Below are 12,384 nucleotides of genomic sequence, written 5' to 3' on the forward strand. Positions count from 1 at the left end.
TATTTTTTGGTCCTTTTAATGTTAACCAATCTTTGATTCCTCCGTCTAGTCTTGTGAAACAGAATAATAGTTCTGCCGCTTGTATGGTAATAAGAAATACCAAAAAAGTTTATTTCCCTACAGTTTATACCCTTGAATCAAAGAACTATGCAGCCATAAAAAAGAATGAGATCGGCCAGGTGTGGTGGCTCATGCCTGTAATACCTGCATTTTGAAAGGCCGAGGCAGGTAGCTCACCTGAGGTCGGGAGTTCAAGACCAGCCTGACCAACATGGAGAAACCCCGTCTCTACTAAGAAAAACAAAAATTAGCTGGGCTTGCTGGCATGCACCTGTAATCCCAGCTACTTGGCACGCTAAGAGAGGAGAATCGCTTGTACACGTGAGGCAGAGGTTGCAGTGAGCTGAGATCATGCCACTGCACTCCAGCCTGGGCAACAAGAGTGAAACTCCATCTCAAAACAAACAAACAAACAAAATCATGTCCTTTGCAAGAACATGGATGGAGCTGGAGGCCATTATCCTTAGCAAACACAGGAATAGAAAATCAAATGTTCTCGCTTGTAAGTGGGATGAGAGATGAGAACACATGGACCTGTGGAGGGGAACAACATACGCTGGGGCCGGTCGGAGGGTGGAGGGAGGAAGGAAGGAGAAGATCAGGAAAAATAACTAATGGGTACTAGGCTTAATACCTGGGTGATGAAATAATCTGTACCACAAACCCCCATGACTCAAATTTTACCTATGTAACAAACCTGCACTAAATAAAAGATTTTTAAAAGAAGTATTTTTATTGTTCTCACTTTTAATGGCTGTCAGTCTAGAATACATTACTGACTTCCCTGCCCCAGTCAAAAGTGCCCTGTGGATGGTTCCTGGGATGTTCAAGCTAATCTTGGTGTGTGCCTGGCAGTGAGACTCTTCCAAACTACTTGCTTCAAACAGGTGTTTAAAAGTCAAACAATGTGGTACAGTGCATACTTCCATATAATTTTTATTTATTTGTCAACAACTGAGCTATGCATAGTACTTATGCATGCGTTTTTATGTTTGCGTCAATCTATCCTGAACAGATTGCTTATTATACTAGTATTTTTATCAATTTTTAAAAAACTCTGGACAGGCGCGGTGGCTCACGCCTGTAATCCCAGCACTTTGGGAGACTGAGGCGGGTGGATCACGAAGTTGGGAGTCCACGACCAGCCTGGCCAACATGGCGAAACCCCATCTCTACTAAAACTACAAAAATTAGCCAGGCGTGGTGGCGGGCAGCTATAGTCCCAGCTACTCAGGAGGCTGAGGCAGGAGAATTGCTTGAACCTGGGAGGCAGAAGTTGCAGTGAGCCAAGATCACGTCACTGCACTCCAGCCTGGGTGACAGAACGAGACTTGATCTTAAAAAAGAAAAGAAAAGAAAACTTTATTCAAGCATGACTTTTACTTTCTAGAAATGAAAAAAGTGACAATGAAAGTATGTTTGCTAAGTCTGAAAGAAGCAAAACCTTCTCACCCAGATGTTAAAAGCACTCTGATGGTTTGGATGCTCTGTGATCTGTTGCCCTCAAGAAGCTGAGAAAAAAAAAAAAATGGTGCTTCTCTAGGAATTAGATCCTTAAGGAGGTAAAACCACTGGATGATTTCGGAAAAACACTGGGGAATCACATTACTGATGTCTTTACTCCTTTAGATGACTTATCTCCCTTGTTATTTAATTCGGATGCCTTGAGTTTCAGTTGATTTGACAGTTGGTTTATAATATAGAATTTTCCAAGGAGGACAGTGTATGGTTAGGAATATTTTCAGATCCTGTTAACATTATCCAGATTCCATATCCAGTTAGTTGGCATTATATGTTGTTTTTTTAAAAAAAAAAAAAAAAGTTCGGAATGATACACGATAAAGAAAGAAGAGTGCAAGTCATTTGAACAAATAGTTCCGGATGTTTGATTAGAGATTCAGTTTTATGATGTGTTGGCCCTTTCTATTTCTAGGCAATGGCTCAAGTCTGAAGACATTCAGAGAATCTCACTGCTTTTCTATAACAAAGTACTAGAAAAAGAGGTAAGCTTTTTTCTTCTTCAAAATCACCAATTGGGTTTTCTGAAATTTGAATTTCTTCATGAAATTGTGCTCATGTTTTTTATATGTGGCATTTAAGCTGCCTCTCACTATATTCAAACTCTTTCTGGCTTTTCTGGTGATTCTTTCGTGCTTATATTGCTTTATTGTATTTCTTGTTACCAAGTTTCTATCTTTGGTCAGTCACCATTCTCAACCCTCTCGATAGTAAATAGTATCTGCAATGTGTGTGAAATATCCCAATTAAATGAAAGATGTGAGAGATAATATCTGCTCTTCTCAATGTGAAATTCTCTCAGAAAAGTCTTAAAAAAACAGAATTCTTCTTGATAAATCTACAATGTCTTTACACAAATTATTTTAATATTTTGACCAAAATATGAGTTTTACATTCAATGCTTTTTCAGGGTAATTAGAACTTTTAAGCGTTATTGTATCTAAATATTTTCATATTATGGCTCTTAAAGTGAGAGCTATTTCAGGCACAAATAAGTCAGCAGACATTTAGATTTTACATGTCAAGCTATATATGGGTTTGCTAAAATGACTTCAGTTGATTGTTGCAGAGAGGACAACCATTCTTCTAGCTCAACTTTATTTTATTTGCCTTTTTTTTTTGTTGATCTAGAGAAGGAACCAGACTTAGAAGTAATTTGCATCATCCAACTATATAATTACAGGACTAGTTTGAACAAAAGTTACATCAATGGTAGCATTCGCAGCTCTGGTATTAAAATTATGTTGATAGGCACGGTGGCTCATGCCTGTAATCCCAGCACTTTGGGAGGCCAAGGCAGGCGGATCACGAGGTCAGGAGATCTAGACCATCCTGGCTAACACGGTGAAACCCAGTCTCTACTAAAAATATAAAAAAATTAGCCGGGCATGGTGGCGGACACCTGTAGTCCTAGCTACTCGGGAGGCTGAGGCAGGAGAATGGCATGAACCTGGGAGGCGGAGCTTGCAGTGAGCCGAGATCGCGCCACTGCGCTCCAGCCTAGAAGAGTGAGACTCCATCTCAAAAATAATAATAATAATAAATCATGTTGATAAAATTTAGTGCATTATTTTATGAATATCAAATAGAAATATTAAATATGATAATTCCTTCCAAAATCTATGGACACACCAAAAGTTTTTTTTTATGTTGGTTGTCAAGAGGATGTATTGTCTACTGCTAAGTAGAGGACTCTGACCATTGAATGCAGACAGTTTACCAAACTGATGCTTGTTATAATGTGCTATTATTGACCATCTTATCCTTAGTAACTTTAGCAATATTAATGGCTACTTATTGCTTAGCTGTTACATTCTTTCTTTCCTGATAGAAGTCCATTTCTTTGTTAATACCACAAAGAAATTCCCACTTATATCTCTGCACAAAGGCCTGAAGAAGTTAAAAGATAAGGATTTAATTGAGGGCATAGAGTGTAATCACATTTCAGCAATTATGCTAATATAGCTTCTTCATGAGCATGGAAATTATGTTGGCTACTAAGTCACAAAATATACCCCCCAAAATTCTAGTAAACAGAAAGTGATCATTTAAAACTGCAGCTTTTGCATACATTCCCCATGTATACATATTTGTGGATGCCGACTTTAAAGCAAATTTTAGAGAGCAACAAGACTTAAGCTCAGTTTTTGTCCATCTATCCCCAGCTTGCCCTTCAGGGGATCAGGTAGGGCAAAAGGCCGCAAGAGCTAAGAGAAGAGAAATATCTGGAGACCCATCAGAGATCCTTCATGCAGCACTAAAACAGGGAGACTAAAATGCAAGAAATATATATGTGTCCCTATAACTTGGGAGAGTTTATGCAAATGTAGCCAATGCAACCTGACAGTATTTTCAGGAGGTTTCAAAGGCATTGGCACAAAATTTTATTTCCTTTAATGTTACCATACAACCTTTCATAAGGCAGTTGAGCCTCAAGGTTGAGAGTATGAGTTCAGAGCCTGGTGAAGGTCCTGGTTTCTCATGCACTGTATCTCTCTGATTGTAGTCCATTGTTCCAGTCCACAGTTCCTTCATCCAAAAATAGGGACTGTTGTGTGGATTGAATGATTATCACAGGGAAAGCAGGGAATGCAGGACACCATGCGGAATGCAGCAGGGGTCATCAGCATCATAAGTATAGCCCTCTCTGGCATTTTTATCCTGCCTAAGTCAAGCAGGGTCAGCCCCAGGTAAGCAGCTAATGCTGGTCAGCTTATTCAGGGCATGGGAAACCATGTGGGCTCCTGCTGAATGTACTGGACAAGAGGAAGGAAGAGGAGCCCATTGGCCAGACTCAGAACAAGCCAACTAAGAACCAAGTCGGCAAACCTTTTGGTCTGGTAACTTTACCCATCACCTCTCAAAGGCATTAAGGCCAATAATAAAATAAAATCCTAAAATAAAGGAATATGACTTGCATTTCCTCAGTAGTATTGAAAAGTAAAATAGTATATGAGAAGTCATTCCCTTTCCCTCAATACTCATAGACAACAACCCTCATGGGACCCAGGGCACAGGCGCGATTCACAGTTCACTCACTCAACCTTCTGGTCAGGTACCTCTCTCCTTACTAGAGAGATTCAGTTGCTTATAGATGGCTTTGAGAACAGTTCCACTCATAAACTGTGGTCCTTGGAAGTCACTCCTTCACAGTTCTTCTGGGGGAAGAAAACACTCACTGCTGAGGTGAACAGGCTTTCACCTTCCCTTGTGTTGGCATCAATCCACACAATTACTGAGTGTGGTGCATGCTCTGGATACAACTAGGCTGCTGGTCACTGTGTGCAGCTCTTCTCTTGGAGAACCGTCACTCACAGGTTCCTTTCTCCCCTTCAGTACCGGGCCACGGCACTGCCAGCATTCAAGTATTACGTGACTTGTGCCTGCCTCATATTCTTCTGTATCTTCATTGTGCAGATTCTCGTGCTGCCAAAGTAAGTACTTCTGGTTTCCATTGGGATTCTCACCTGGGGTGCCTTTCCACTGGAGCCCAGTTATATTTAAAGGTGTGAAAGGATGCTAATGTGTAGACAGAGGGGTGATTTAACATGTCGTGGTGAAGGGAGAATAACCCAGGACCTCGGAGGTTAAGTGACCCCCATGTGTCTTCCTTAGCATAATGTTGGATTTTCAAAGTGGACATGTTGATTCAAACTTCTAGGGATTTAAAAAAAAATAATTTAACCTTCTTGTTTTGATGTTGGTATTACTCCGATGCACAGTCTAGGAAATGTAGCTCAATAAACTTTACCCACGAAGAACACAGTCCTCAGATGTGGTTTCTAATAAACAAATGGCATTATATTATATTGAAAGGGCATGGCCTTTCACTGTTAAGACACACTTTGCCCACCCATCCATTTTGTCCAAGTTCTGTGCGTTACACGGCCCTCTCTTTGAAATCCACTCCACAGCCGTCTTTGTTATAAGTCAAGGTTCAGCCGACCTCTCCCAGGAGAGACGTGGGTACAAATGGGAGAATCGGAGCAAACCACATTTCATGCTTTGAGGTGAATTCCTTCTGGTTCCACTTACTGGTGAAAAACCAATCACTTTAGGATCCCTAGGTCATCTTTCTCTTGTACCTTCTTAATTCGTTCAAGACCAATCAGGTGACTTTCTTCAAGAAAGCTAATTCTCATTTTACAATCTAAAGAAAATTCTTGTCCTTCTTCTAATAACTGGGGATATAAAAAGAAGTTTTAAGGTAGATTTTTTTTTTCCTTCTGATCATATATTTTTTCTTTCTTAACCTATTTTGTTAAGGTCAAAGCAACCATTTACAATCTGGTAGAATTCAGTTGTGTGCTTGCATTTAACTCTCATGGTGCAGCCAGCCTTTGTGGGCAACTCAAGCGGCTTAGACTGAGTAGCGTTTTGTCTCATTAACACACTGAGCAAACTACAAAGAAGTTGTCTGTTTCTCCGCCTCTGTACTTCAAAGGATTTTCTTCTGGGCACTGAGCCAAATAGCCTAAAACCACTTTTGGGGTACAAGTGGTTTTTGATTACGTGAATGAATTGTAGAGTGGTGAAAGTTTTGTTCATGTATGTACAGTTCCTTAGCAATGTGCTCCCTTATGGAAGGGGTTTCCAGTAGACTTACCCTCTCCCCATGAATTGAAAGTGTAATACATGGGCAAAAGGAGCCCTTCTTCAGGACTTACAAAATCTTCAGTGAAATGTCCCAATGTTAATATATCAGTTTTCCATTCAAACAAATGTTAACAAATTAAGCTCCTTAGTGTCAGGCCTGTATCATGGTACTGAAGAGAAACAGCCATCCCAGTACACACTGGCTTATAGACTGGTAGAGCAGAAAAGCATTTTGAAAGCTAGATAGGTGGAATAAATATTACCCAGGGAAGGGGTCCTTATTGTTACTCTTACATAGATAGATTCATTAATTTTTCTACATCTTCCTATTGGATGAGTATTTCTATCTTCTCTGCATTATAAGTAATACAGGATCTGTCACCTACTGGGAGGTGCTGGGGGTGGGGAGAGTGACTGGGGGTAATTTAAAAGATGCCTCCAAAGAATACAAAAAGACTTCCAGGAATCAGGAAAAACGTTTCATGGGATTTCACTTTTAAGAAACACATCCCTGTCCTGTCTTTGCTGGCTTGGCTTTGATTTTCCTTGTCTGTCTTCGGTGATATTGCATCTTTATGAGGACCCACGGACGTTCATTCTCTCAAGCTTCATCACCCATTACTTTTGTGGGTGCACGCAGGTTGCATTCGCTCTAAGGAAAACCCACAGCCTCATCTAATGGAGCCCCCAGACCTGCACTTGCTGTAACAGCCTCAGGCTTCTTGTTCTGTGACTTCTTCATGTTTCTTTCATATTAATATCTTCATTTTTTTCTTTTTCTTTTTCTTTAAAAACAATCTTCCTAGGAAATATTTCAAAGATACAGAAAAGGACAGAGTGTGATATAATAAACACACACGGGTCCATAATCCAGACTTTTGCAAATGTTTCCCTTGTGTCCTCTTTACTGTAGGTACAATTTTCCACCCTCTTGGCTGTTATTATTTGGGTATGCTTCCTTTAAACAATACATGTTTTTATTTTGGTTTTATTTATTCAATTTGATATCTTTCTTCATGTTAATTTCTTCTATATTTATTTTGTCATCGGTATTTTGATTTTATAATTGGTGTGTGTGGACCCACTTCTACCATTTTATTTTGTGTTTTATTTACCTTGCTTTTCTTTGGTCCTTTATTCTCTTTTTTCTGATTTCTAATGGATTGATCAAGTTCTTTTATTCTTTTTATTAAAGGTAAATTAAAAGCAACTTTATTAGAAAGTAGAGAAATAAAAGAATGGCTACTCCATAGGCAGAGAGGCCTGTTTATTCTTTTATTTCTTTTACTGGTTAGGAAGTATATGTATTTTTTTCATTAAAGATTACTATTAAAGTTTATAGAATATACATCATGTATATTTTTCTTTTAATGATTATTAAAATTTCAATGTATATTATTTATGTTAAAGAATAAAATATATAATTATTATATGTATTTTATATTTACATGTTTTTAATATTATATTTTTTTGTCAATATCTTTTGGGATAGAAGTGGTTTTTGTTACATGGATGAATTGTAGAGTGGTGAAGTCTGAGATTTCAGTGCATTCATCACCCAAGTAGTATACATTGTACCTAATACGTAGTTGTCTATCCCTCACTCCTCCTACCCTTCCCCCTTTGGAGTCTCCATAATCCACTGTATCATGCTGTGTGCCTTTACATACCCATAGCTTAACTACCATTTATAAGTGAGAACATACAGTATTTGGTTTTCCATTCCTGAGTTATTTCACTTATAATAATGGCTTCCAGTTTCAACCAAGTTGCTGCAAAAGATATTATATTTTTATTTTTGTGGCAGAGTAATTTTCCATCATGTATGTACACTACATTTCATTTACCCATTCATTGGTTGATGAATCCTTGCGTTGGTTCCATGTCTTGGCAATTGTGAATTGAATTTTAACATTTATGCTTAATTAAAAACTTTCTAAAGTTATTCATAATCTCCCTTCAATATAATTATTTCCTACGATTTTTGCTCTGACGCTAATTATAGTCAATGTTTATTTAAATCTGCCACATTCTTTACCAATTAATTTGCTCATCAATGCTTTTTAAAAATTTATCGGTTTCTTCAAATTGATTTTTTTTTTGGTGATGTCTATGAGTTGTTAGGGTTTTTGCAGAGGGGGTTTATGAGTAACAATAGCTGCCTTTTTTAGTTATATTAAGATTTCTGTATCTACTTTATTTCAAAGTTCTTGAATAATAGTTTAACTGGGCATAAAATTATAGATTAATTTTTATTTTCCCTCAGACGTATGATGACATTACTCTGTGGCATTACAGCTTCTATTTTTGTTAATGAAGTATTTCTGTCAGTCTCATTACATTCCTTTCTAGGGAGTATGTCTTTCCTTTCTGAGTGCTTTTAGGTATCTTTTTGGCTTAGGGGTGGGGTGACGGTATTTTCACCGTATTGTTTCCATAAGTCTTTTTGTTTTCATCTACCTAAGTGACTAGGTGTGATTTTTTTATCTGAAGACACATATCTCTGCTCAGTTCTGCAAAATTCTCTGCCTCTATCTCTTACATATTGCTGTTGATGGTCTTGATTGTCTATTCTTTCCTCTGGAGATCTTGTAGCTGCATTTTTTGTTCTCATCCTGGGCTCCAGGTTTTGTCATGTTTCCTCCCAGTTTCTACTTTTTTATTTCTTTGGGCTGCATTCTGATAAATTCTTCACCCAACATTGAGATTATAATATTTGTGATTTTTTTTCATGTCTAAGAAGTCTATGTTGTTCTTAAAACCTAACCTTTTTGTATATATAATGTTATATTTTGCCTATGGAGTTTTGTTTCATTTTCCTTTACTTGCAGATATATATATCCCTCATTAAAATTTCAATATATATTATTTATGTTAAAGAATAAAAATATATAATTATTATTTATAATATGTATTTTATATTTACATGTTTTTAATATTATATATTTTTGTATATAATATTGTATATTTGTATATAATACAATATTATATATTTGTATATAATATTTGTATATATAATATATATATTGTTTTTGTTTTTGTTTTTTGAGATGGAGTCTCACTCTGTCACCCAGGCTAGAGTGTAGTGGCACAATCTCGGCTCACTGCAACCTCCTCCTCCTGGGTTCAAGCAGTTCTCCTGTCTCAGCCTCCCAAGTACCTCGGATTACAGGCGCCCAACACCACACCCAGCTGATTTTTGTATTTTTAGTAGAGACGAGGTTTCACCATATTTGTCAGGCTGGTCTCGAACTCCTGACCTCAAGGATCTGCCTACCTTAGCCTCCCAAAGTGCTGGGATTACAGGCATAAGCCACCACACCTGGTTTATTGCAGCTTGTAAACATGTTATATGGAAAGATAACTTCTTTTATTTCTTTTTCTTTATTATTTTAAGACAGAGTTCTGCTCTGTCACCCAGGCTGAAGTGTGGTGGCACCATCTTGGCTCACTGCCACCTCTGCCTCCTGGGTTCAAGCAGTTCTCCTGCCTCAGCCTCCCGAGTAGCTGGGATTACAGGCACCTGCCACTGAGCCAGGCTAATTTTTATATTTTTAGTAGAGACGGAGTTTCACCTTGTTGGCCAGGCTGGTCTCAAACTTCTAGCGTCAAGCAATTCGCCCGCCTCGGCCTCCCAAAGTGTTGGGATTACAGGTATGAACCACTGCGCCTGGCGGAAATATCACTTATTTTACTGTGTTCCTTAGGACTGATCAATATGTGATTCTGCCATTTAAGTCTGTCCTTGTATTATCTGTAATTTTGTGTATATATTCATCAACAGCAAGGATTTGGGTCCATGGTAGTCTTGTATGTTCTGAGTTGTAACGGCATCACTATGGGATAGATTTCAGTGTATCTTTCCCAGGTATCTCTGGGATTCACCAATTCAAGTCACAATATTTTATTAAATCCTTAGACTAAGGTTCCTGCACTAAGGAGGTCATGTGAATTTGGGTCAACACCTACTGGCATGGAGCAAGACTGGTGATCCCAATTTTTGAAACTGACCTTTTCTTCATGGCCCCAGTCAGATGGTTATCTTCCCTAAAAATTACCAGACCGGTGGAGAGTTTTCCTGTTTCTTGTTTCTTGGTGGGACAGACCTTCAGGTCCCCTGCCTTTATTCAAGAGCTCAGTTCTAATTTCATGTTAATCAAATGCCTGAAAGCATCACCTTCCTTGGGTAGACATCAAGCTTACACCAAGAAGAGGTATTAGCCCTGGTTTCTCCTGGGCCTTTAGCATCAGCCCCTCTCAGCGATCTGCATTTGAATACCTTCTGTGTACTAGGAATCTCCCTCTCTTGCCTATTATCTCATCTATTTAAAGAAACCATTTTGTTGTATTTTATGAAGCATTTTTTGCTAGAATAATGGTGCTTCTCACTTCTGCTGACCTATCTTTACTTGTGTTCTTAACTCGTTAATTATACTTTTGCTTTGTTTCATTTGTTTAGCTTTTTTTGTGGTAAATTGCCTCATGTGTTTTTGGAAAAGGGAAAGAAATAATTAAATGAGTAAATGAATGAATGAATAACTAATAATGGAGAAATTTGTTACCTGGAAAGGACCAGTAAAGGGAGGTGTTTTCCTGAAGGGGAGCCCAACATCGTCCTTATTCAGCCTATAATCGTTCAATCTGGTTGTCGTCTCAGAATTTGAATAGATAAAATTAAATTATTGGTTGACTCCTCTTTTTGGAGTTGCTCTCTCACTCTGTCTGCCCTGTAGTATCACTTTATCAGAAATGTGAGCTACCTTCGAAGACCAAAAATGATCAAGCATGATGAATTGCTTTTTCTGTTTTTAAGTAGTTTCATTCATATTTTCTGCCAAACTAAATGGATTATATTTACCGGTCATGAGGACAATTGTTAAAACAAGGATGAATTTTTTTTCTAGCACAATTTAGGTAAATAACGTGTGTTTCATTAGCCCAAGAAAAATTAAGAATAATGATGTTTTACTTAAGAGATATTAATAAACCAAATTATAATGTTAAGTATCTTAGAATTATTATTTCTACCTAGATCTCTAATATCAGTTTCATTACTTATTTCAATACTCAATACTAGAGGTGGTAAAATGCATTCAAATCCTGGCATAGGTTGTACAGAATGATGTAGACAAGTCTTGCTGCTGGATTAGATATAAGGAGTATGAGAAAGTAAGTTTTGCAGGGGTTTTAATTTTGTTTAATTTTGTCCTGAACAATTGGAAAAACTGTTGCCATTTACAAAGAGAGAATCCTGGGGCAGGCACAGGTTGGGGAGGGAGAGCAAACTCCAGGGCTCAGTTCTGGACATGAGATACCTGTGCCTGCTACACATCAGGTGCTGGGGTTTCACACAGAAGGGAGTATGTGACCTATAGAATTTAGAGAACCTCCCATGAACCCCCTATAGCTGCTATAGATTCTATAGAGCTGGGTGGAGATACAATCTGAAAAACCTGCACCTATGGAGTATTTAAATCCAAGAGATGGGATGAGTTCCCCCAAGTAGAGGGTATAGGAAGAGAAGACTCTGCACTTTCTGGGGAATACAGTGTGTTTGAAAGTTCAGATCTTCAGCCCTTATCATTACTGTAAAGGTAGAACTCTTCTTACTTGGCCAAAGATCATCTCTTTTTTCTTTCCTACATCTCAGAACCTTCAAGTGTCCAAACATCTCAAAGCTAAGTCCTCTCATCAGAGAAAGGCTACTGTAATGGTGATGAATATTTAAACTCCATTTCCTCCTTTCAACTTTTCTTTCTTCTTTCTTTTTTTTTTTTTTTACTGAATTCCCTTTCATTTTGAAGTTCTGTCTTTTAAAAAGGAGGAATTTTTATTTCATGCTAACTTATAATTAAAAGAAAAGTTTGCTTCCTTTGGTTCTTATCATCCTGACTGAATCCCACGCAACAGATGTGAGTGGAGAGCTGATAAGAGGCTTGCTTTAGGGAGGAAGTAAGGGAAGTGAAGTCAACCAGGAGAGAGGCCATGAAAGTCATGACGTTTGATAGAATGCCAAAGACATCATTATTTACCCAGAGAGATGGCTTGTAATTAATAAATTTCGTAGGCTTTTTGAGCAGAATGTGTGTCTCCACTGGGCTTCTCTCATCAATAAATGTGTTTCTCACCCCTGTCAGGGCCACCTTTAAGCAATTCATTGACTGGGAAAAAAAAGCAGAAAGGAAAGACGACCTTGTCCAGAATCAGCCT

General features: G+C 38.1%; 1 protein-coding gene across 3 annotated transcripts in view; it reads left to right on the top strand.

Annotated features, from left to right (window-relative positions):
- The window catches only part of ADCY2 (adenylate cyclase 2), a 431,918-nt gene that overhangs the window by 326,069 nt on the left and 93,465 nt on the right, over window positions 1-12,384 (top strand). For all 3 annotated transcript variants that reach the window (XM_010378289.2, XM_010378287.2, XM_010378288.2), the window contains exons 13-14: window positions 1,994-2,063; window positions 4,915-5,012. In XM_010378289.2, coding sequence (XP_010376591.1) covers window positions 1,994-2,063; window positions 4,915-5,012 — 168 coding nt within the window. The remainder of the gene's footprint in view (window positions 1-1,993; window positions 2,064-4,914; window positions 5,013-12,384) is intronic.

This window comes from Rhinopithecus roxellana, chromosome 3, assembly GCF_007565055.1.
Source record: "Rhinopithecus roxellana isolate Shanxi Qingling chromosome 3, ASM756505v1, whole genome shotgun sequence".
Classification (NCBI taxonomy): Eukaryota; Metazoa; Chordata; class Mammalia; order Primates; family Cercopithecidae; genus Rhinopithecus; species Rhinopithecus roxellana.